The 26,424-nt window shown below is 40.3% G+C and overlaps 1 protein-coding gene across 3 annotated transcripts in view; it reads left to right on the top strand.

Moving 5' to 3' along the window:
• Positions 1–26,424, top strand: part of LOC117406984 (1-acyl-sn-glycerol-3-phosphate acyltransferase gamma-like) — an 89,256-nt gene that overhangs the window by 44,421 nt on the left and 18,411 nt on the right. For all 3 annotated transcript variants that reach the window (XM_034011487.3, XM_034011486.3, XM_034011488.3), the window contains 5 exons: positions 4,618–4,787; positions 8,641–8,802; positions 9,143–9,296; positions 18,201–18,303; positions 22,934–23,009. In XM_034011487.3, coding sequence (XP_033867378.1) covers positions 4,618–4,787; positions 8,641–8,802; positions 9,143–9,296; positions 18,201–18,303; positions 22,934–23,009 — 665 coding nt within the window. The remainder of the gene's footprint in view (positions 1–4,617; positions 4,788–8,640; positions 8,803–9,142; positions 9,297–18,200; positions 18,304–22,933; positions 23,010–26,424) is intronic.

Below are 26,424 nucleotides of genomic sequence, written 5' to 3'. Positions count from 1 at the left end.
TCCTTGGTGTGTGACACCCAACTGTCAAACATGGAGGAGGAAGCGTGATGGTCTGGGGCTCTTTTGCTGGATCCAGTCGGCGACTTGCACAGAGTGGGTGGCACCCTGAACCAAAACTGCTAACACAGCATTTTGCAGCGCCTAGTTGGTCAGGGGTTCATCCTACAGCAAGATAATGACCCAAAACATATCTCCAGGCTATGTCAGAACTACCTTAGAAGAAAAGAACAAGACAGTAGGCTTCAAATCATGGAATGGCCAGCACAGTCTCCAGACTTAAACCCCATCGAGCTGGTTTGGGATGAACTGGACAGAAGGGTGAAAGCAAAGCAACCTACAAGTGCAACACATTTGTGGGAACTTCTGCAACAGTGTTGGGAAGAACTTTTCGAACAATATTTGATTTCCATTGTAGAAAGAATGCCACGAGTGTGTTCGGCTGTTATATCTGCAAAAGGTGGCTACTTTTAGTCCAAAATTTAGATTAAATTTTGTTAAACAAAACGATTCCATGATTTATTTTTTATCTCCAATTGTTTATTTGTTCTATGCTTTAATTTCAGAGTACATTGAGACATTAAACTGTGTAAATTTCAATAAAAACTGGAAAATTGGAGGTGTTCTAAAACTTTTGACCGGTAGTGTGTATATATAGAGATAGATAGATAATATACACAGTGCCTGTAGTAAGTATTCACCCCCCCCCCCTTGGACGTTTTCAGTTTGTTGTGTTACAACCTGAAATCTTCATGCATTTAAATGGGATTTTTTTCCTTTGATTTACACAACCTACTCAACACTTTGAAGAGGCAAGAGAATTTGTATTGTGAAACAACAGTTAATGAAAAATAAAAAAAAACTATAATGTCTTGGTTACATAAGTATTCACCCCCTGAGTCAATACTTGTAGAACCACCTTTGCCAGCAATTACAACTGTGAGTCTTTTGGGGTAAGTCTCTACCAGGTTTGCACATCTGGATCGTGTAATATTTGCCCATTCCTCTTGGCAAAATTGTTCAAGCTCTGTCAAGTTGGATGGGGATCATTGGTGAACAGCAATCTTCAAGTCTTGCCACAGATTCTCAATCGGATTCAAATCCGGGCTTTGATTGGGCCACTCTAGGACATTCACTTTCTTGTTTTTAAGCTTGGGGTCGTTGTCCTGCTGAAAGGTGAATCTCTGTCCCAGTCTTGGGTCTTTTGCAGACTGAAGCAGGTTTTCCCCAAGGATTTGCCTATATTTAGCTCCATCCATTTTGCCCTCTACCGTGACAAGCTTCCCAGTCCCTGCGGATGAAAAGCATACCCATAGCATTATGCTGCTACCACCATGCTTCACAGTAGGGATGGTGTTACTTGGGTGATATGTCTGGCGCAAACCCAACACAGCACAATGCTTTGCATTTAGGCCAAATAGTTCATTTTTTGTTTCATTAGACCACAGAATCTTTTGCCACATCTTTTCAGAGTCTCCCACATGCCTTTTTACAAATTCCAAGCGGGATTTTACATGGGCTTTTTTCAGATATGGCTTCTTGCCTCTCTTCCATACAGGCCAGATTTGTGGAGTACCTGAGCTATTGTTGACACATGGACAGTTTCTTCCATCTCAGGTCTTTCAGAGTTGTCATTGGCCTCTTGCTGGCTTCTCTGATCAATGCCCTTCTTACCCGGCTGCTCAGTTTGGGAGGACGGCCTGCTCTAAGCAGATTCTGGGTGGTGCCATATACCTTCCACTTCTTAATGATCGACTTGACTATTCAATGCCTTTGAAATCTTTTTATACCCCTCCCCTGATCTGTGCCTTTCCACAACTTTATCCCGGAGTTGTTTTGAAAGCTCCTTGGTCTTCATGGTAGTATCTTTGCTTTGAATGCACTACCCAACTGTGGGACCTTACAGAGACAGATGTATTTAATCTGAAATCATGTGAACCATTTTTAGAGCTTCTAAGCTTTCCAACAATATCGCCCCTTTCAGTCTAGCTGCTACAATGACAATAAATTCAAAACGAAACCTAAGCTGTGAACTGTGTCACATGATGAGAGGCTCAACTTCAGGCGATCATAGTTCCTGCTAGGATTACTGCATACACACACTGAACACAGGTAGGTGGCTTTTACGGATTTTAGGAGGCTGGGTGGTCCAGTGGTTAAAGAAAAGGGCTTGTAACCAGGAGGTCCCCGGTTCAAATCCCACCTCAGCCACTGACTCATTGTGTGACCCTGAGCAAGTCACTTAACCTCCTTGTGCTCCGTCTTTCGGGTGAGACGTAATTGTAAGTGACTTTGCAGCTGATGCACAGTTCACACACCCTAGTCTCTGTAAGTCACCTTGGATAAAGGCGAATGCTAAATAAACAAATAATAATGTGTATAACCTTCAGTGTGCTGGCGCCTCAAAATTTAATGGGGCTGAGTTTTAAGAGTTAAAGCAAAACAACAGCTAGATAGACTTAACCCTTTGCGGTCCTATGTAGTACCTGGTCCGACATTAAAATTATTCCTATCCAGTCCAATGTCGGACCCTGTCCGACATCATCATAAAGATGCACAGAACGGGTTTCTACTCATTTTTTCTCCTGAAAAAGCCGAGAACCATTCAATGGCCAAGTGAGAGCGACAGGAGCCGAGACAAGCCGAAAAAAAAATGGGCGTATCTCATAGTCATACTTGCCCCTGGCATCATATAACGGCGGCCATAAGGAAACAAGCTGGCTGCTGCTGCATTAGCGCTCGGAGAATATCACGGACATTTGCAGAGCTTTTTTGAGATGTTATAGAAATAAAATAATGACTTGGATCGCATTATTGAGGCGTTTGGTGATAAAACGAGTGATCAGGAGATTATAGATCGGTATGTATTATTATTATTATTATTATTATTATGATTATTATTTATTTCTTAGCATATGTGAAAGCGATAGAGAACGAAAGGGTGGGGCGGGGCTGGAGATGCCTAGTGAGTGCTTTGTTGATATGCAGAGCCTTTTAAACCTGTTTGACTGTGGAAAGAAAATACTTTTAAACAGCGCGTCTAAAATTAACTGCGAGTGTGAAAATAAATTGGACCTGACGCGCCTGACACGCATTTAATAAAGACTGCAAAGGGTTAATATCGTCTTTTTTTTCAAAACTGTTTACAGTGCCTGTAGAAAGTCTACACCCCCTTTCAAAATGTTCACCTTTTGTTGCCTTATAGCCTGGAATTAAAATGCATTAAAATAGTTTTTTCTTTCCATTTATCTACACATCCTTCCCCACAACTTCCATGTGAAAAAAATATTCTAGAAATTTGTAGAAAATTAATTAAAAATAAAAACTGAAATAGCTTGGTTGGATAAGTGTCCACCCCACTTGTAATAGCAATCCTAAATTAGCTCAGGTGTAACCAACTGCCTTCAAAATCACACACCAAGTTAAGTGGCCTCCACCTGTGTTAAATTGTAGTGATTCACATGATTTCAGGATAAATTCAGCAGTTCCTGTAGGTTCCCTCTGCTGGGTAGTGCATTTCAAAGCAAAGACTCAACCATGAGCACCAAGGCACTTTCAAAAGAACTCCGGGACAAAGTTGTTGAAAGGCACAGATCAGGGGATGGGTATAAAAAAAATATCAAAGGCCTTGAATATCCCTTGGAGCACGGTCAAGACGATTAAGAAGTGGAAGGTGTATGGCACCACCAAGACCCTGCGTAGATCAGGCTGTCCCTCCAAACTGGATTACCGAGCAAGAAGGAGACTGATCAGAGAGGCTACCAAGAGGCGAATGGCAACTTTGCAAGAGCTACAGGCTTTTATGGCCAAGACTGGTCAAAGTGTGCATGTGACAACAATATCCCAAGCACTCCACAAATCTAGCCTGTATGGTAGGGTGTCAAGAAGGAAACCATTAATCAAGAAAGCCCAACTTGAATCCTGTTTTGAAGTATGCAAAAAAACACTCGGGAGATTCTGTAGCCATGTGGCAAAGTTGTGGTCTGATGAAACTAAAATTGAACTTTTTGGCCTAAATGCAAAGCGTTATGTTTGGCGCAAACCCAAAACAGCGCATCACCCAAAGAACACCATCCCTACTGTGAAGCATGGTGGTGACAGCATCATGTTATGGGGATGTTTCTCATCGGCAGGCAAGCACACAGCCAAAGCTACACTGGAGTGGCTAAGTAACAAAAAGGTAAATGTCTTTGAGTGGCCCAGTCAGAACCCCGACTAAATCCTATCGAAAATTTGTGACATGACTTGAAGATTGCTGTCCATCCCACACTGAACGTTGCAGATATGTGGGAGCAACTTGGAAAATGCGCGATTCCTGCAATCCTATGCTGAAAGCCCTGATTTTTATATATAGATATAGATATATAGATATATATAAATAAAATCAGCAGTGATTTAGAGGACAGATCTCAAACCCCAGTGCACTAGAGTGTCAATTTTGAAAAGAGCTTTGAAACAGTTATAAGTGTAAAAAGTTGTCGGGATGTTAACAATGAAAAGAAGTACAGGTACATTATTTTAACAGTTGTAGCAACACATGGGGACATGTAATGCTGTATTTTTTGTAACCCTGGTACTTTAAGTGTTTTTGCAACAAATCTTGTCTTGTTCCCTTTATAGAGCTTGTGATGTTGCTAGAGTGGTGGGCGGGTACAGAATGCACTCTGTTTACAGACAAGGCCACTGTGGACAAGTTAGGGAAAGAGCATGTCATCGTCATCCTTAATCACAATTATGAAATAGATTTCCTCTGTGGATGGACCATTTGTGAGCGGTTTGGAGTTTTGGGGGTTAGTCTTTTTTATTTATTTCTTTATTTAGTTAACTTCTGTTTAAATATTGTGAAGACCACTCTAAGTCGATATTTTGTTTTAATGTGATGCCTGCAACGAAATTCTCAAAAACAAATAGACATCTTCTATTACAAATCAGTTGTATATAATATCAGTTACAATTGTATCTAGTAACATGATTCAGATACCATTGGGTAATGACCACCAACATTAGTAGCTGAAAGCAATGCACATATCAGTAAGTTTGTGTTATCCATTTAACCACATCTAACCCCAGGGCTGCTGACCTGTTATATCGGGTCCACGACACGGAGGAGTTGGGGCTTGGCCACTTTCCTCCTGTCGCAACATCCATTGCCTTCTTTGTACAAGACACACATCTGGCAGTCCTTTCCAAAGATGTGTCATGCCCTAACAATAGTGCAAGGTCACGGAGGCGATGTTAAAAAAGGCCTATGCGGCAGAAGCTCTAGCTACCTGGCTGGGTAACTACATGAGCATCCTGGTGGCTTACCAGTCGACGCTTGTACAGAGCTTGTCAGTGAATCACAGGCCCCCCAGCAGACGCTAGAGGAGCTGAACCTGGTCACTGACCACCTGCTGCAGCTATCCAAATACAATGTTCAGCCTCTTGGCCGAGGCCTTGCAGCACTGATAGCTGCTCAACGGCAGCTTTGGCTCTCCCAGGCAAGAGTGCCTGATGGGGACAAGGCCTCTCTTTTGAATGCCCCGGTCACACCAGGCCATACGTTCGGTCCAGCGGTGGAACTTTTGCTGAACTCCCAGAAGGCGCACGAATCCACCAAAGAGCTGGTACGCTTGCTGCCCAGAAAGGCTCATCAAGCTAGGAAGCAAATGACGCCAGGGCGTCCTAGGGTTCAGCAACCCCAGACTCGGCGTAGTAAATCTTGGAGTTGGGGAGCTCCCCACCATAGGGGCGGCCAGATACAGAGGGGGCACCGCCCCAATACCACTGACTGCTTTATGCACAAAGCAACAGCGAAATCTCCAGTGGCTCAGTAGCAGCCCTAGGGGTTTGTTGGCCCTTTTTCAAGGAGCCAACTGGTTTATTGGCGATCAAGCACCACAGACAACTGGGTGCTCACCACAGTACAGCTTGGCTACTCGCTCTAGTTCAAATAGGGCCCTCCCCCCTTTTCAGGAGTGGTTACGACTTCTGTCTCCAACCCTCAAGACGCCCTGGTGGTGTTCCAAGAGATGAAGACCCTGTTACAACGAAGGGCTATTCAGGTAATAGACCCCACCGACCTGGAGTCGGGGTTTTATTCCAGGTACTTCCTGTTGCCGAAAAGGGACGGCCCATTCTCGACCTCAGACAGCTCAATCTGTTCTTGAGGCGCAGGAAGTCCAAGGTACTGACAGTGAAACGGCTCTTGCGGTCTGCAACTGGTTCACTACGGTAGACCTGAAAGACGCCTACATCCATGTCCCGATAAGACCGGGACAGGAAATATCTGTGGTTCTCCTTTCAAGGGACTACTTATGAGTTCCGTGTTCTGCCATTCAGCCTTTCTCTAGCCCCTCGCACCTTTTCAAAGTGGTGAATGTTTGAACTCAAGCAGCATGATCACCACTCTGTCAGAGGACATAATCCAGAGGCTTCACACTGCCTGAGGCTGTTTGTTTCAGCTGGATGTTGTCACCTTCCAGATGCTTCTGGGCCTGATGGCAGCAGCATCCCAGACCCTTCCTTTAGGTCTTCTCCGTATGCGCCCTCTCCAAGCGAGGTTCAAAAGCAGGGTGAATCATCCCCTCTTGCAACCACATCTCCGCCCGTCGGTGTTCCGACACTGTATGGACGCTCTCTCGTGGTGGAAACAGCCAGCTCACCTGTATCGTTGGGCAGTATCACCAAGTGAGAGGTGATCACCACGGACGCCTCCGGCTTAGGCTGGGGCGCCGTGTGGAGCGGACGAGGAGCGCAAGGTGTGTGGCAGCCCCCTTGGGTGGGGCTACGCATAAACATCCTGGAGCTGTAGGCAGTTTTTGTGGCCTTGCAGAGTTTCTTCCAGGAGGTGCGGGGGAGACATGTGTTGATCAGGATGGACAACACAACCGCGATGGCTTACATCAACTACCAGGGCAGCTTGCGATCGCCCCGTCACCATCGGGTAGCCCAGAAAATCTTATTGTGGGTTCACAAGCACCTGCTGTCCTTGAGAGCGATACATCTGCCAGGAGCAGAAAAACACGCAGCAGACCTCCTATCAAGGGGAGTCCCGTTCGGCTTGGAGTGGAGGCTCCACCCCGAGGTGATGAGCCTGATTTGGGACAAGTTCGGGAGAGCGGAGGTCGACCTCATTGTCCCCTCTGGTTCTCCATTCTGGAGAAAAGGGATCCGCTGGGAGTTGATGCCCTTGCACACGAGTGGCCGAGGACTCTCCTTTATGCCTTTGCACCGGTAGCATTGCTTCCAATGTGCCTTGAAAAAATCAGGCAGGAACAAGCCAGGGTGCTTTTAGTGGCCCCGTACTGGCCCTGGCACCAGCTAGATGCAGCTAGGCCAGGCGCAAGGGACGTTGTGGCACCCCAACCCATCAAGCCTACAGCTCTGGGTCTGGCCCCTGAACGGCTCTGGTTCAGCCAGTTAGACTTGTCGGAGACAGTCGTATCAACTCTCCAGAGTGCGAGAGCTGCTTCAGCACACTCTGATTGATCCCACGACTAGCCCCATGCCAGTCATTCTGCAGTTTTTGCAGGACCTTTTTCATGAGGGTAAGTCCCCCTCGACTGTGTCCCCAGGGGCTCACTTTCTGGCTCGCCAGTTTCTGAAAGAGGTGCAGAGGCTTTGGTCTCCTTTTGAAGGATAAAGTTCCTCAGTGGTGGTTAAATGTGGTGCTGCATGCACTCACGAAACCATCCTTTGAACCTCTGCATTCTACAGAGCTTAAATACCTGTCTCTGAAGGCAGCATTGTTACTTGCCATCACCTTCGCTAGACGTGCGAGTAAGATACAAGCATTTTCAGAGGCAAAAGCTTGATTGTTTGTTTTATATGGAGTCTAGGACTAAGGTTATGCTTCAGAGAAGGTCACAGGTCATTCCACCAGGGTCTTGCCACCTCTTGGGCATTGTTTCAGGGTGCATCGGTCTGACATTTGCGATGCAGGGGTGTGGGCCACTCCTCACACCTTCACAAGGTTTTCCAGGCTTAGTGTCCTGGATCCTCAGAACCCTGCCTTTGGAACTAGAGTGCTGACAGCGGCATCTCAGCCTGACTCAGAAGCACATGCATGAGGTAATTACTGTTCCTTATAAGTATGGCAAGCCATCGGTCTCGCAAAATTGGCTGTTCTGCAAGTCATGTCCTTGCGACGGCTTGGGTATACTTACCCATTGTGTAATGGAATACATTTCGTACTTGAAAGGGAACGTTAAGTTATTATCATAACCCTGGTTCCCTGAAATAGAAATGTATCCATTACAATTCTCTGGTCGCTGCATACATTCTGTGCAATAGGCTGAAGAAAATTTATGGCACTGAGCATCATCCTGCACACAGTTTTGTCTCCTGTGGGGGCGGACAGACATGCTGACGTTGCGGGCGTAAGATGCAGCTTTGTTAGAGTGTTCACTTGAATCGGGTGTAATAGGTTAACCCACTAACGTTTTGTTTTTAACTTTAACTGTAATTTCTCATACATATATACACACATACATAATCTAAACAAGGAATCTCAACCATAGAAAGTGATTATAAATAATTGTCAAAGTTACTATATTAAATAACTGTTAAAGCTTTTGAAATAAATTTGTGTTTGTGTTCAGAATGGACAAGCTGTTGGGTAAATAACCCTATTCATCTTTATTATCTTTATCTTGTTGGTAGAGTTCGAAAGTCCTTGCAAAGCATGAGTTGTTGAAAGTGCCACTAATTGGGTGGACCTGGTACTTCTTGGAAATAGTTTTCTGTAAAAGGAGATGGGAAGAAGACAAAGACACTGTCATCCAGGGACTCAAAAACCTCTCGGACTATCCTGAGTGCATGTGGGTAAGTGCTGGGCATGCAATGAACTCACAAGACTATACACAGAACTATAGTAAATCTTGGATCCTGCAGCTCCTTTTAACAGTGTTCTATTCAATCCATTTTACACTGCAGTTGAACAAAAAGCAAGACGAGTGGGTTAGGTAGTGCAAAAGGCTAACATTCACTAGTGTCAAACGATCCTCATGTATACATACTGTAGAGGCCTGGGTTACGCGCATGTCCGAAGTGAAATAATAATTGAAATATCAATAATTTTCTGTAACTTAAAATCAGATGAAAATGGGAGATTTATTTTAATATACTTTTAGCACTCCTGTTTTCCTCGGTTTTTTTTTTACAGTTCCTCTTGTATTGTGAAGGGACACGCTTTACAGAAAAAAAACACCAGATCAGTATGCAGGTTGCCGAATCAAAGGGCCTTCCCAAGCTGAAGTATCACTTACTGCCCAGAACAAAAGGATTCACCACAACCATGCAGTGTCTTAAAGGAACAGGTGAGAGATTGAAATAGCTGGGTGCTACAATACCTTCTGCGAAATTTGCATTGTTAATCAACACTAAACTTTACTTTACTTATCAGAGCTACTGTTTTAACCCAAAATATTATATTTGGACCATGCAGAAAAAATAATAATGGTTTACCGGTTTCCAAGTATGTAATGACAATTGTTTATCCATTTCTGATATTGATTGTTGTAAGGGGTTGTGATAAAGATTCCTCCAAACAGTGGAATAGTATAATTATTTACAGATCTATTGTACTTTTCTTAGATACTGAAACAAGATTGATTTGGCGAGTTTGTGTGAATTGGAAGATTGGTTTTGATTTGTTGACATTTATGGGAAGGGGCGGCCAGATGCCAGTTTTAATATTACTACAAGTATATAATAATAATAATAATAATAATAATAATAATAATAATAATAATAATAATAATAATAATTAATTATTTATTAATAATAATATAAATTAAGATGTCATTTTAATCTGAAAGAAAGTCTTTGAGTGTAAATAAATGGCAATCGTGGGCCCAGAGTGGCTCATCCAGTTAAAGCGCTGCCGCAGGGAGTGTAGGATGAGTCTTACTGCTTGGACGGCACCGGTTCGCGTCCAAGCTGTGCAAAGAGTAGGAGCTTTGCTGGGGACTCTGAAGGGGGTGTCCCAGGGGTGGGTATGGGAAACAGGCAGGGATTTACTGTCCTCATCGCACAACAGCAAACCCTACTGGCCAGACACCAAGCATATTCAGAGTGGATAAGAAGCAGGGCTAATCTCTATCTTCCAGGATCGGTAGCCTGCCCACCTATGCTCTGGATTGCGTGGCGGTGAGGAGAAAAAACATGATTGGACATTTCAAATTGGGGGAAAATAAATAAAAATAATAATAATTGGTCACTCTAAATTTATAAAAACATAATAATAATTTAAAAAAATAAAAAAATCGTAACAGATTATGTAGTAGAAGATACATAGTGGAACAAAATGTATAAAGTATTCCTTTAAAATAACATGGGTTATTTTATGAAGTTGGTTCAACCATAGATTGTGTAGTGGAATAAAAAGTACGTTCCAGACATGTGGATACAGCATTAAAGTACGTTCCAGACATGTGGATACAGCATTAAAGCCACACCTGATTTTGAAATAGGCAAATAAGTCCCAGAAAGAGTGAATTTCAAAACTTCTCACTAATGTCTCAGTATTTCTCGGTTCTGTCACAAACTCCCTTTTCTGAAAAAAGGCAGGTTAAGGTCTCAGTGATGCATGTATAGGTTTTCTTAAAGTATAATTTTCTAGTTTATTTTCTTTATATCAATCTATAGGTTGTTTCCAATAGTCACTCTAACTTGTTCCACTTAAACTAATTAACTGGATCTTGTGATTTTGAAACGCAGTTCTTTTGGGATTTTCTAGTATCAAAGTTGTTCCGTTTGATGTGGACTAAACCACAAGTATGCTGAAATAAAATCAGCAAAATAAAGAATACAGTAAATAATTACGTTTAAGAGCGATTTCGACCAACAGCAGTTAAATTTATAGTAAAAATATTTGCTTATATGAGTAAAGTTAATTAAGAGAACGTAGTAAGTACGATAAATGGTTAAGAACACTAGGGCTGCTACAATTAAATCAAATCAATTTTTTGATCGATTCCATTCAAAATGGGAAAACCCGGTGGAGAACACGACAGAGGAAATTGAAATGGTGGAAATGACAAATGACTGCTTCCTAACGCAATTTGTCAAGGCACTGACTAGAGGGGAGGCATGGCTTGATTTAGTCTTTTCAAATAACCAAGACAGAATAACTAAAACAGAGGTCAGAGAACCATTGGTTTACAATTTTAGGAAGGCAAACTGAAGGAATGAAACAGAGACAGAAGTAGATTGGAGTAAAATAGAGAAAACATACACAGAAAAAGGATGGCTGTTTTTTTAAAAATGTAGTACTAGAGGCGCAAAACAATTACATCCCAAAAGTAGACAAATCTAAATCTAAAACAAAATTGCCCAAATGGTTTAATAAATCAATTAAAAAAAATATTCAGAGAACTTTACAGAGCATTTAAAAGGGACCAAGAACAAAGTACACAGGAAGAGTACTTAGAACTTGCAAATACAAGTCAAAAAGGAAGTTAGAAAGGCCAAGAGAGAGATAGAAATCAATATTGCAAGGGAACATTCAAAGAGGATATAAAATGTCTAAGATGCAAATGGCAAAATCATAGATGAAGAGAAAAAAATATTAAATATATTAAATGATTACTTTTCACAAGTTTTTACATAGGCGGATACGGGCAACATGCCCCACATGTCGACCTGTTCCTATCCAGTTTTAAATAACTTTAGCATAAGAGGCAGAAGTGTTAAAGGAACTAGGAGCTCTTAAAATAAACAAATCCCTTGGGCCGGATGAGATCCTCCCAATAGTACTCAAAGAAATGAAAGAAGTTATTTACAAACCGCTAACCAAGATCATGCTACAGTCTCTTGACACGGGGGTTGTACTGACAGACTGGAGAATTGCAAACGTAATACCGATCCACAAAAAGGGAGACAAAACCCAACCAGGTAACTACAGACCAATAAGCCTGACTTCTATTATATGTAAACTTATGGAAACTATAATAAGATCCAAAATGGAAAATTACCTATTTGGTAACAGTATCCTGGGAGACAGTCAGTATGGTTTTAGGAAAGGGAGATCGTGTCTAACTAATCTGCTTGACTTTTTTGAGGATGCAACATCGACAATGGATAACTGCAAAGCATATAAGAACGTTTACAAATGAAAGGAGGCCATTCAGCCCATCTTGCTCGTTTGGTTGTTAGTAGCTTATTGATCCCAGAATCTCATCAAGCAGCTTCTTGAAGGATCCCAGGGTGTCAGCTTCAACAACATTACTGGGGAGTTGGTTCCAGACCCTCACAATTCTCTGTGTAAAAAAGTGCCTCCTATTTTCTGTTCTGAATGCCCCTTTATCTAATCTCCATTTGTGAACCCTGGTCCTTGTTTCTTTTTTCAGGTCAAAAAAGACATAGTTTATTTAGATTTCCAGAAAGCTTTTGACAAAGTCCCACATAAATGATTAATTCTCAAACTGAACGCAGTAGGAATTCAAGGAAATGCATGCACATGGATTAGGGAGTGGTTAACATGTAGAAAACAGAAAGTACTGGTAAGAGGACAAACCTCAAAATGGAGCAAGGTAACCAGTGGAGTACCACAGGGATCAGTATTAGATCCTCTGCTATTCCTAATTGACATTAATGACTTAGATTCTGGTATAGTAAGCAAACGTGTTAATTTTGCAGATGACACAAAAATAGGAGCAGTGGCAAACACTGTTGCATCAGCAAAGGTCATTCAAAATGATCTAGACAACATTCAGAACTGGGCAGATACATGGCAAGTGACATTTAATAGAGAAAAGTGTAAGGTACTGCACGCAGGCAATAAAAATGTGCATTATGAATATCATATGGGAGATACTGAAATTGAAGAAGGAATCTATGAAAAAGTCCTAGGAGTTTATGTTGACTCAGAAATGTCTTCATCTGGACAATGTGGGGAAGCTATAACAAAAGGCCAACAAGATGCTCGGATATATTGTGAGAAGTGTTGAATTTAAATCAAGGGAAGTAATGTTAAAACTTCACAATGCATTAGTATGACCTCATCTAGAATATTGTGTTCAGTTCTGGTCACCTCGTTACAAAAAGGATATTGCTGCTGTAGAAAGAATGCAAAGAAAAGCGACCAGAATTATTCCAGGTTTAAAAGGCATATCATATGCAGACAGGCTTAAATAATTGAATCTATTCAGTCTTGAACAAAGAAGAATACGCGGCGATCTGATTCAAGCATTCAAAATTGTAATAGGTATTGACAATGTTAACCCAGGGGACTTTTTCGACCTGAAAAAAGAAACAAGGACCAGGGCTTACAAATGGAGATTAGATAAATGGGCATTCAGAACAGTAAATAGGAGGCACTTTTTTACACAGAGAATTGTGATGGTCTGGAACCAACTCCCCTGTAATGTTGTTGACGCTGATACCCTGGGATCCTTCAAGAAGCTGCTTGATGATATTCTGGGATCAATAAGCTACTAACATCCAAATGAGTATGGTGGACCAAATGGCCTCCTCTCGTTTGTAAACTTTCTTATGTTCTCATTATATACAGTGCCTTGCGAAAGTATTCGGCCCCCTTGAACTTTGCAACCTTTTGCCACATTTCAGGCTTCAAACATAAAGATATGAAACTGTAATTTTTTGTGAAGAATCAACAACAAGTGGGACACAATCATGAAGTGGAACGAAATTTATTGGATATTTCAAACTTTTTTAACAAATAAAAAACTGAAAAATTGGGCGTGCAAAATTATTCAGCCCCTTTACTTTCAGTGCAGCAAACTCTCTCCAGAAGTTCAGTGAGGATCTCTGAATGATCCAATGTTGACCTAAATGACTAATGATGATAAATAGAATCCACCTGTGTGTAATCAAGTCTCCGTATAAATGCACCTGCACTGTGATAGTCTCAGAGGTCCGTTTAAAGCGCAGAGAGCATCATGAAGAACAAGGAACACACCAGGCAGGTCCGAGATACTGTTGTGGAGAAGTTTAAAGCCGGATTTGGATACAAAAAGATTTCCCAAGCTTTAAACATCCCAAGGAGCACTGTGCAAGCGATAATATTGAAATGGAAGGAGTATCAGACCACTGCAAATCTACCAAGACCTGGCCGTCCCTCTAAACTTTCAGCTCATACAAGGAGAAGACTGATCAGAGATGCAGCCAAGAGGCCCATGATCACTCTGGATGAACTGCAGAGATCTACAGCTGAGGTGGGAGACTCTGTCCATAGGACAACAATCAGTCGTATACTGCACAAATCTGGACTTTATGGAAGAGTGGCAAGAAGAAAGCCATTTCTTAAAGATATCCATAAAAAGTGTCGTTTACAGTTTGCCACAAGCCACCTGGGAGACACACCAAACATGTGGAAGAAGGTGCTCTGGTCAGATGAAACCAAAATCGAACTTTTTGGCAACAATGCAAAACGTTATGTTTGGCGTAAAAGCAACACAGCTCATCACCCTGAACACACCATCCCCACTGTCAAACATGGTGGTGGCAGCATCATGGTTTGGGCCTGCTTTTCTTCAGCAGGGACAGGGAAGATGGTTAAAATTGATGGGAAGATGGATGGAGCCAAATACAGGACCATTCTGGAAGAAAACCTGATGGAGTCTGCAAAAGACCTGAGACTGGGACGGAGATTTGTCTTCCAACAAGACAATGATCCAAAACATAAAGCAAAATCTACAATGGAATGGTTCACAAATAAACATATCCAGGTGTTAGAATGGCCAAGTCAAAGTCCAGACCTGAATCCAATCGAGAATCTGTGGAAAGAACTGAAAACTGCTGTTCACAAATGCTCTCCATCCAACCTCACTGAGCTCGAGCTGTTTTGCAAGGAGGAATGGGCAAAAATTTCAGTCTCTCGATGTGCAAAACTGATGGAGACATACCCCAAGCGACTTACAGCTGTAATCGCAGCAAAAGGTGGCGCTACAAAGTATTAACTTAAGGGGGCTGAATAATTTTGCACGCCCATTTTTTCAGTTTTTTATTTGTTAAAAAAGTTTGAAATATCCAATAAATTTCGTTCCACTTCATGATTGTGTCCCACTTGTTGTTGATTCTTCACAAAAAATTACAGTTTCATATCTTTGTTTGAAGCCTGAAATGTGGCAAAAGGTCGCAAAGTTCAAGGGGGCCGAATACTTTCGCAAGGCACTGTACATCGATATAAATAATGGATAATTGATTCAATACTTACCTTTTTGTAATGCGCATAGTTAATACAATTATTTAAGTTTATCAACGAAACTGCACCGAACGCTCTGCCTTGCTATGTACAGTATTTCTGCCAGACAAGCAGTGGGTGTGCTCCTCTTCTTCTGCTCGTGCTAACTAGCATCTGATTTGCTGGTCCCATCCTACCAGCGAATCAGATTTGAAAATGCTTTGTAAGTACGCCCCTCTGCATATTTACTGTATAAACAAACAAAAGCATGCCACCTTGTATCCAGAGCAGGACGACAGGCTTGTATTCATGGTAAATAAATTGTGCACATTGAAGAAAACTCACTGTATAGTGTGCGCTGCTTTGGAGTTTCAAAATGAACTGTTATATAATGAATATTTAACAATATTCAGTAACGTTAAAAAAAAAAAAAAAAAATGATCAGTGATATTAAACGCAATTTTGGAGTAAGGATCAGCTAGCGGGTATGCAATATGTGGTAGTAAATCAATGTATTATTATTATTATTATTATTATTATTATTATTATTATTATTATTATGTTTTAGGCCGGGATTTCCGCATTGTGTTTCACAGATAGTGAAGGTTAGGTGGTGCAGTATTAACAAGGTGCAATTAATGATGCTGCAGCTGTCACTGAATAAAAAAAGACGTTTTTCATAAACCCGTGTCTAGTTTATATAGATTACATTCCAAAGTACTGTAATCTGTTTGGAATAAATATTTTAATAACACTCCTGTAGTATGTTAAACTTGCTTTAGGCTTGTTGCGAATGTTTTGTTTTGTTTTTTCTCCTGACGCTACCAAGGCATAATTACCCCTCGCATTCAATTGTTGTGCACAGGCTTTTACTTAACTGCAAAGATATTAAAATAATAACGTCACGTGAAGAGGAATGCACTGAAAATGTATGTTGCAATCATCGATATTTGTTCGAACGATTATATTTTATGTGCCCAATTAATCGATTGCTATTTTGAGGCTTAACCGACAGCCCTGATAAGAACGATTTCAAATCAGAAAAATTACAAAAATCAAAGTACAAGATACAGGAAATAAATATAATGAAGAGCAGTAGTGGAATATGACCAGGTATGGAGCAGCTCAGTGCAAGTACAAGCTGATGCAAGTGTAAAAAACAAACGCACTTAAGCAATTTCAAATATTTGTTCATGACAAAAGTATTGGCACTGTTAAGTTAAGTCTGTAAAAATGTTATAGAACTAATTAAATCTATTTATTGATCGAAAGCCATTGCACAGTAATTAAGCTGCATTATAAAGTCAATAGCCAGAAAAAGAGGTAGGCTAATTATTTCCAACATCTGTTGAAGAAGAATGTTTTGGCAACACCAGAGATGATGGTCTAGACAAAGGAGTTGGATTCACAATTGAGAAAAACAGTTGTAGCAAACTACAACATAGGAAATGGCTACAGAACAGTATCAAATAAATGTGGAATATCAAAATCCACAATCAGGAAGTACCACAGAACAAATTCAACTGAAACACTTGAAAGAAGTGGAGGTCCAAAGAAAATTACAGGTACAACAGGTAGGAGAGTCACCCGAGCAACTAAAAAAATCCAAGATTGAGAGCCAAGGACTTAGAAGCATCCAACAGTAGTGCACAAAAGAACTGTACAAGACACCTGAACACAGAAGAGCTGTATGCACGTAGACCTCACTGCAAACCACTTTTAAAGAAAATTCATAAAACAATGCGTCTACAAAGTGCGGCTCCCGAGTGGCGCACCCAGTAAAGGCGCTCCGCGTGGAGTGCAGGACGCGCTCTATAGTGCAGAATGTCGCCGGTTCGAGTCCAGGCTATTCCACAGCCGACCGAGGACGGGAGCCCCCAGGGGGCGGCGCACAATTGGCCGAGCGTCGCCCGGGGGGAGGGAGGGTTAGGCCGGCCAGGGTGTCCTCGGCTCACCGTGCACCAGCGACCCCTGTAGTCTGGCCGGACGCCTGCAGGCTTGCCTGTAAGCTGCTCGAGAGCTGCGTTGTCCTCCGACGCTGTAGCTCTTGGGTGGCTGCATGGTGAGTCCGCAGTGTGAAAAAAGCGGTCGGCTGACGGCACACGCTTCAGAGGACAGCGTGTGTTCGTCTTCACCCTCACGAGTCAGCGCAGGGGTGGTGGCGGTGAGCTGAGCCTAAAAAATAATTGGATATTCTAAATTGGGAGAAAATAATAATAAAATAATTGTCAAAAACTAAATTTTATTAAAAAAACAAAACATTCTACAAAGTAAAATTATACCATCTGCTCGTAGGCTGATTGGCAGACAGTTTATCTTCCACACGACAACAACCCAAAGCATAAGGCTAAGTCAACTGGAATTCTTGAGAAAAAACAAAGATGAAAGTTCTGGAATGATCTTCGCAATCACCAGATCTCAGTCCAATAGAAATGCTTTGGACATATGAAAAAGCTGCAGCAGGCATTGTGTATCCAGTCTGTCGGAGCTGAAGGAAATATTCACGACTGAATGAGCCCAGATTTCACCAACAAGATGTAACATACAGGTTAAGAATTATCAAACGTCTGAAAGCTGTAATAAAAGCAAAAGGAGGACACACAAAATACTAAAGCAGGGGTGCCATTTTGTCATGAATGAATACTTTAATTAAGTTAGTATGTTTGTTTGTTTTTTGATAAAGATTTGTTAAAATGCAAGACATTTTGCTTTTTGTTTTATTAAATATTTTTGTCTGCAACTCAACACGAATAAGTTAAAAAAAAAAAAAAAAAACAGTAATACATGTGGAGCTGTGGATTACTGTAACATTGCTAGTAACGCTTTAAAAACTGTTATGCATATTACATTGCTTATATCAGTTTATGCATATAGTAATTTTTTTTTTTTTTTTTTTTTTACTAATTTAGAAGGCACTCTCTGACTATTTTGCTGTCATCTCAGTTGATCCTATTAAAATTAGCTTCAGTTTAATGCTACTAAGGACACTGTTAATTTGGAAGGGATGTTTTTGTGGTGTTCTTCTGGTTGCAAAATGTTGTTTAACAGCGTTTTTTGGTTTTGTTTTGAACTTCAGTTTCAGCTGTTTATGATGTGACCCTGAATTTCAAAGACAAGAGGAATCCCACCCTACTAGGCATTCTACATGGAAAGAAGTACGAGGCAGACATGTCTGTCCGGTAGGAAATGCATTTGTCAAAGTAGATATTAGTTTCCATATCCATGTTCTGTGCAGTCTAAAGATACATAATGGGGGGTTCAAATATACAAATGACACTACAAGGATCTTTAAACTGCTGACTATTCTTTTTTTTTAAGATGTTATACTGTACATAAACATTTTATATAGTATGCTGCTCAATGGAAGACCCAGTGACATTGTGAACACTTCATTTCAGACGTACTGTGCTTCCATAAACTGATCCAGTGGTACTGTGTTTGTATAATTTGCTTAATTTCTTCTGCACGCGTGTTGGTAAGTCACACAGAATCTATTACAAATAATACAAAGTTAACTTTTTCTACATGGAGGCTTTGTTTCAAAGGTTCACACTGGGCTATGCTTGCTTTAAGGACGTTGTCCAGTTTTCATTGTAACACCTGCGTTTTAAATCTACTGTTATTTTGCCGCTAGAATGCAAACTTTGTTTGATGTACTTAGTTTTGGTGTTCAAAAGACATATTCAGTTATACAGTCACATCACTATTGAACATCGGTTTAAACAAAAATATTTATACGCACACACACACTTGTAGTCAAAAGTTTGCATACCCCAGTGGAAATTCATAATTTCTAGAAATTTCTCAAACAAAGAATTGTAGGAAAAATCTTTTGTAGCAAAAGTTTTGCTTTTGTGGATGCGGAAAAAAAGTTACATGAAATAGATGTCTACAATTATTTATTTCAGCAATTTTTTTGCAAAACTCCAAAAATGCCAATTCAAAAGTATTCATACCCTGACAAGGAAATTTAAATTAAAGGGGAACCCAAACAGAAAAAAATCAAATAAAAAATACTGATAATTACGCCACGTGGTCCGTATTTAAAGACAAAATAAAACAAATATACATTCCCATCCCAAAAACTTTTAAAAGTGGTATTTTTGTCCAAGCAATGTACAATAATGAAAACCTTATGGAGCAACTATCTTCAGATGGCCTGATAGAGCCCTATTGTTTCGAGCCGTACAAGAGCGAAACGGAAAATATCAGCGATCGCGACAATCTTGTGATCGTTTAAACCCTGACTGGTTAAAGAGCAGCAATCACGACAATGTTGTCAGCCCTGACTGGTAAGGTTAAAGAGCAGCGATCACGACAATGTTGTCAGCCCTGACTGGTAAGGTTAAAGAGCAGCGATCACGACAATGTTGTCAGCCCTGACTGGGAAGGTTAAAGAGCAGCGATCACGACAATGTTGTCAGCCCTGACTGGGAAGGGTTTTGCTGGTGCCATATCTTTATAAAAAAATGTAAGTTAGCTAATAATAAAAAATAAAAAACTCACCTATTCAGAAACGTTTCTTCAAATTCCGCTAGACGGAGCCAAAGCCACAACAATGTCCATGCACAGATTCCCGAATACAAACGCGAATGAAGGCCTAATTCCACTGGTATGTGTTTTACATTCCTTATCTCAGCTGCTCCTGTGGTAACTGCCAAGCAATGGGTACACAAAGGGAGAGCATTTGTTGTCAGGAAATTGACAAAACTCAGGAGACCTGTAAAAATAATGACCCTCCGGGTACATGTGTAACCTGTCACCCAGACTTCAACCCAGTAGGTCTCAACTGCGGAGTGCTGGATACAGCTTATTACCAGTACCGACAACAGTACAACATAGACGATTCCAAGAAACGCCCCAGATGAGTATGTAAATCATATTTTCCACTTTTGTAATGTTTTGTATTAGATTATTAACATTTACTATTGTGAAAACAAGTTAATGTTAAATAAAATCCCAGGTTATATTATGTTTTTCAAATTGTGCAAACATCGAAATAACTTTAATTTCAGTCTTTGAAAAATATGCACTGTTCAATTCGCGATGTGGTTATTTTAATCACTCATTGACCGAATTCTAATTTTGAGTGTAATGTATTGTTTATAAACCTAGACGTTTCCATATCAATTAGCAAAACACACGAATAATAGAGTGAATTTTGACAAATCGCACCCTGTGTACATTGTAGACCACATTTTGTCCGTGTCACATTTCTCACATTTCTCAGTAAGCTACTAACAACCAAACGAGCAAGATGGGCCGAATGGCTTCCTCTCGTTTGTAAACTTTCTTATGTTCTTATATTACTGTATAGCATAGGGTACAATTGCGTCTTGTTTAGTTGGTTGATTCTGAATAGAATTTGTAAGAATGTACGTACCCTCAAGTTCTCCCTTGTTGTTTGTTTGTATCTTGGCTCTTCTTGTTGGTACAGCATCCTCTCTCAATATGGGAGTGAAGCCAAAGAATCTGGCCGTCTCTGACGTGTTGAAGCAGTGGTTCTCAAAGAGTTCCGAACATAATATGACCATTTGCTAAGCTTCATCCAGACATGCATAAGTTGAACACATTTTGTCCAACTTTTGGATTCTTTGGCCACTTATGCAGATTAAAACCATCTTGGTGGGGCTCCCGAGTAGCGCATCTGGTACAGGGCCTGCAGAGTGAAAAGAAGCGGCTTGCTGACGGCACATTTTTCGGAGGACAGCGTATGTTCGTCTTCGCCACTCCTGCGTCAGCGCAGGGGTGATTAGCAGTGAGCTGAGCCTAAATACATAAATACACTAGCCATTTCAAATTGGTAGAAAAACAGGGTAAAATCAATTGGCGACTACTAAACTAAAACACATCAGCGTGGTATTATGGCAAAAACCGAATTAAAAGTAAATCACGGATTGTATTGATAAGAGATTGCGGAAGTAAAACACGGTTCAAAATCTGGATTTAATAACTAAATTACCTATTTTTTAAATTGGAAGTTGAAAAAAGACACATCATGTCGTATTTCTATGATATCAAAGGATAGTTTAGTGTGAACATAGGTATGGGTGTTTGGGTTACCCTTTAATAGCTAGTTGAGCACCTTGAGCAATAATAACCTCTTTTAACAATTAGGATATTTTGTCAATGAGCTTTTGGCATGAGCTTTAGTGATTTTTGACCATTCTTCAATGCAAAATTGTTCCAGTTCATTCAAATTCCAAGGACTTCTCTTGTGCACAGCCGCCTTCAACTCATACCAAAGATTTTCAATTGGATTTAGATCGGGACTTTGACTAGGCCATTCCAGAACCTTGTTTTTATTCTTCTTTAACCATTCTGAAGTACATTTTGATGTGTTCTTTGGATCGTTGTTGTGTTTGGAACGTCCAGTAGCGTTTTAAACCAAGTTTAGTAGCGTAGGGTTTCAGATGATTGGCCAATACCTTTTGGTATGCTATGGAATCTATTTTACCATGTACTGGAACTAAATTTCCTGTGCCATTAGAGGAAAAACAGCCCCATAGAAGGATATTACCACCTCCATGCTTGACAGTAGGTATGGTGTTCTTTTCTTTGTACACCTCACCAGATTTTCTCCAAATCGTAACGACTCGGCGTGACCAAATAGCTCGATTTCTGTTTCATCACTCCATAAAACGAACCTCATAAACTAACCTTCGAGTAAGTAGCAGGTTTCCGAAAAATAGTGTTACACGCTCCCACTGTCATTTTTCTTTCCATTGTTAACATCCTGACAACTTTTTACACTTAGAACTTTAAAGTTTATTTCAAAAAGCATTTCAAAATGTCCGCTCTAGTGCACTGGGATTTGAGATCTGTCTTCTAATCACTGCAGTTATTGCTGTGTTACCTGTTTGACAATGTGGGCACTAATCCTTACACTATCAGTGCACTAGAGCGGACAATTTGAAAAGATCTTTGAAACAGACTTTAAAGTTATACGTGTACAGGTATCTTATTTAAACACATGTATTTTTCAGAGCCCCGCTACTTACTCTTTAACCCTAGCATTTATAAAAGCATTATCTTTCACCCATTGACGAAACAACAAACTTAGTCAGCAGACTAAATCTCTGTCTGAGTCTATAGAGACAGATCAGTACAGAGAACCTGAACTAAATGTAACTCCTCCTTTCTAGGTATGAGCAGCAGATCTAAGATTCCCACTCTGGACATCCTGGCTCAGAGTCCAGTCTTCATGTGTTGATCTTGCAGGCTATGCACTCACCAGTCCAGCAGTTGTTTGTTTGTTTTTTTGTTTTTTTTTATATATTGGGTTGTCCATTAGAATTCTGACGTGGAATAACTACTGTCACTGCAGACACAACATCTTTGACCTTTAGTGTTGCCAAATTCCCACTATGAAGAGAATAGGGTCAGTTTCTGGTTTTTGATCAATCTGCCCAAGCTTTTTATGCCAAAAGAGAGGGTGAGGTATTCTCTGTCGAACCCCTAAAACAATTGAATATCAGCAGGACAATCACTGTCCTACACTACCATTGTAAAAGTAAAATGTCGCCTTTGTTCTGCTCCATAGTCTTACTAATCATAAGAGTAAGCAATATTAGTATAATCAGTTTTATACCAATAACTGTTTAATTACCTGTATGCATTAATGTTCCAGTCAAAAGACAAGTGTATCATAGCTTGCTTGTAGGTCATACAGAAACGTTTAAAATGGACTACTCTAGTGGCATGTGGAAGAACTGACAACTAAAATGTTACTGGAGACAAAAACCACTGTGACTCTGTAAATCTGTTACTCCTGACCTCTTCACAACCTATGTGCTGTCTTTTATTTAGGAGGTTTCCAGTAGAAGACATTCCCGAAGATGAGAAAGAGTGTGCAAACTGGCTTCACAAACTCTATCAGGAGAAGGTACTGTATATAATTTCCTACTAGGGTTAGGAGAGAAGAAATAAATTTAGCAAAATTATTGAAGAAAAAACAATAAGACAAATTGCCCAGTTTTTCTGTATATTGATTACCCATCCCAACCTTTCTCCTTGAGCTGTCACACTAAAAATTAACGTGCCTAGAGTACCAATCCTTCGTACCCACATAAGTGCACATTAGATTTAACCAAATCTTCTGAGTTATTGTGCGCCAGAATGTCAGAGATGTTGTTAACCCTTTGCGGTCCTATGTCGGACCTGGTCGACATCGCAATTTTCCCTTTCCGGTCCAAAAAGACGCAAAAAACAGGTCGCTAGTCGTTTTTTCTCCGGAAAAAGCCGAGACAACCATTCAATGGCCGAGTGAGACCGATAGGAGCCGAGAAAAGCCGGAAAAAAAGGGCGTATCTCATGAATACTGATAGACCCGACACCACATAGATAACACGGACAAAACAAACAAGACAGCTGCTTCCGCATCCAGCGCTCAAAGAACATCACAGACATTTGCAGAGCTTTTTTTAGGTGTTATAGTAATAAAATAACGACTTGGATCACATTGAGGAGTTTGGCGATAAAATGAGTGATCAAGAGATGATTTATCGGTATGTACTATTATTAAGAGGCATTTGAAAAATATAGCGAACAAGGGGTGGTGCGGGGCTGGAGATGCAGTACTGAGTGTCCTGTTGATATGCAGTGCCTTTTAAACCTGTTTTACTGTGAAAAAATACTTTTAAACAGCGCATCTAAAATAAACTGCGCGTGTGAAAATAAATTGGACCTGGCTAAGGGTTAACCTACATCTTGTACATATTTTTTCTGACTTATTATTAAAGTAATCGAAGATCATCTTGAAATATGGCAAGCCAAATTATCATTGAGAATCTCAAATTAATGTATAGATATCTAATACATTTAGAGATATCTTTTAAATGGAGCTTTAAATGAGATATCTAAAATGCATGTTCAGATATCATTAAATAATTTTCAGAATAAGGGATAAGGGCATCTGCTAAGAAATAAATAATAATAATAATAATAATAATAATAATAATAATAATAATAATAATCTCTAAATAACTTCCTGTTCATTTGGAGAGATCTCTAAATGGACAGGAAGTCCATCCAAAACAGAGCATTTTCTCAGAAAGTAATTTAGAGATCTTGAAATTACTTCCGGATCATTTGGAGATGTCTCACATTTATTTAAAGATATCTGTAAGTCAATTTGAGATGTAGCCTTTTTAGATATCTCAAAATGAAATTAAGATATCTTCAAAAGGGTTTATTTACAGATATTTCATATTCATTTGAAGATATCTGCAAATGATTTACAGATATCTCTAAGTAATTCAAGATATCTCAAATTGCATTTTGAAACATTGAAACGCCGCTCAGGTGTCCTGGTTTTATTAAGACAAACAGGCAGGTGCAGTAGGTGGGTGACCGCCACTAGAGTACCAGTAATGCAGGAAGATATACACACAAGTGTACATAAAAAAAACATTTAAAAATGCAAAACAAAACACTGTTCAAAACTACTACAAAATAAAAGTTGACCAAATGGTGGTTGAGCACTACTCCCCTGAAAGGAGGACTCTGACCCTCTCTGACTAATCCCTATGTCTAAGCACTCGGATCCCGCTTAACACGCATGGTGATCCTAGTTCTGATGATCCCAGTGTACACACGGTGACCATGCATTGGTTGCCTGGTTTTGGTTCCCTCACCCTGGTTCAAACACTGAGGCGTGCGGGTTCTCCACCGATCCACCTCCAGCTGTGTAAAGAACAAAAGAAGAACCTAGGACTGGCCCTTTTTTAAAGACATGTGGCATGTGGCCAGGGTCAATTGATAATCAATTAGTCAATCTCGTTGAACATATGAGAGCTACTAGATGCACTCTTGATCCTATTCCTACAAAACTATTAAAAGATGTTCTTGGTGTTATTAATACCCACATTTTAAAAAATGATAAATGGTTCACTTTCCTCCCAGTATAGTTCCCTCAGCACTTAAGGTAGCTGTGGTAAAGCCTATGTTAAAAAACACAATTTGGACATCAATAACAACCTACCATTCTTAGATAAGGTTCTAGAGAGAGTTGTTGCAATTCAATTACAAACATTTATAACTCTTAATGTTATATTCGAGTAATGGTATCTTTTTACCATTTGAGAAATATAGCCAAATTTAGACCAATTATTTATGTATCTGATGCTGAGACACTAATGCATGCATTTGTTTCATCTAGAATTGATTACTGTAATGCACTTTTTTCTGGTGTCCCAAAACGTGTGGTATCCCGCTTGCAGCTTATTCAGAATATAGCCGCTACAATTCTGACCAGGGTTCGATATTAACCATGGCCCGCCGGCCTGGGGCCGGTAGAGATCGCAGTTTGGCCGGTAGTTATGAAGCACCACAGGCCCGACTGGGCTTGTTAGATTTTTTAACTGTACAATGTATATAGTATAGTGTACATGGCTTCCGTTTCATGAACGCAGAAAAATGGGTCAGTGTGCCAAAAAGCTGAAAACCGAATTTACAAAAAATAATACAACATATATTGAAAGGCTTCACTTAGCCACCTTTTTTTATTTGGGCTCTCTTTCCATCATGAAAGAATATGCATGCAAAAGTTTTTGGGGTTTTTTTCAGGACCGAGTCTGTTTGCGTTCACAATGCAGTTTGCAAGTGCACTCGGCTCGTTTATATGGTGTGTGAACTAGATGTTTACAGTATCCTGCAAGGCATATTGTTAGATGGCAGCTATAGATGTATTGCTCCGGTTTTTAATCCAGCGTCTTAGATTCTTACATATTGCTGTGAAAGAAAGCCCTGAGGGAGTACTTTGCTAATTTAATGGATGCATTTCTTGAATGCCTACAGTAGAAGAATGCAGTTTACGCAATGTTGCACGGTTCTCCTACTGTCAGCATTAAACAAAGTAATTTGAGAAAATATATTATTATTTTGTGTGTTTGTCAAGTTCAGCAAGATTTTGGTGTCTGACCAAAATTTCTATCAGAACTTCAGTTTCTCGCACTGTCGATTTGTAGTTTACAATTACCAAATTTCCTCAGTGAAAAATGGGGTAACTAGTTATTTGCAGGAGTTACTGACCCCGTATCTTCCAAACCGCACTCTGAAATCACAGGATGCGGGACTGCTGGTTATTCCTAGGGTCAACAAAAGCAACACGGGAGGTAGGGCTTTTTCTTGTAGAGCTCCTAAATTATGGAATGCTCTGCCTTCATTTGTCAGGGAAGCTGGGACCGTTACAATTTAAGTCAAGACTAGAAATGCTCTTTTATAAAATGGCTTTCTTACCTTAGTGGGTTTTAATGTAACTTTAAAATTGCTGCTTTTGTATTATGTGTGTACTGTTATTT

The sequence above is a fragment of the Acipenser ruthenus genome, chromosome 8 (assembly GCF_902713425.1).
Source record: "Acipenser ruthenus chromosome 8, fAciRut3.2 maternal haplotype, whole genome shotgun sequence".
In the NCBI taxonomy this organism is placed as follows: domain Eukaryota; kingdom Metazoa; phylum Chordata; class Actinopteri; order Acipenseriformes; family Acipenseridae; genus Acipenser; species Acipenser ruthenus.
Note: the sequence above shows the minus strand (reverse complement) of the source record. Positions and strands in the feature narration are given on the sequence as shown.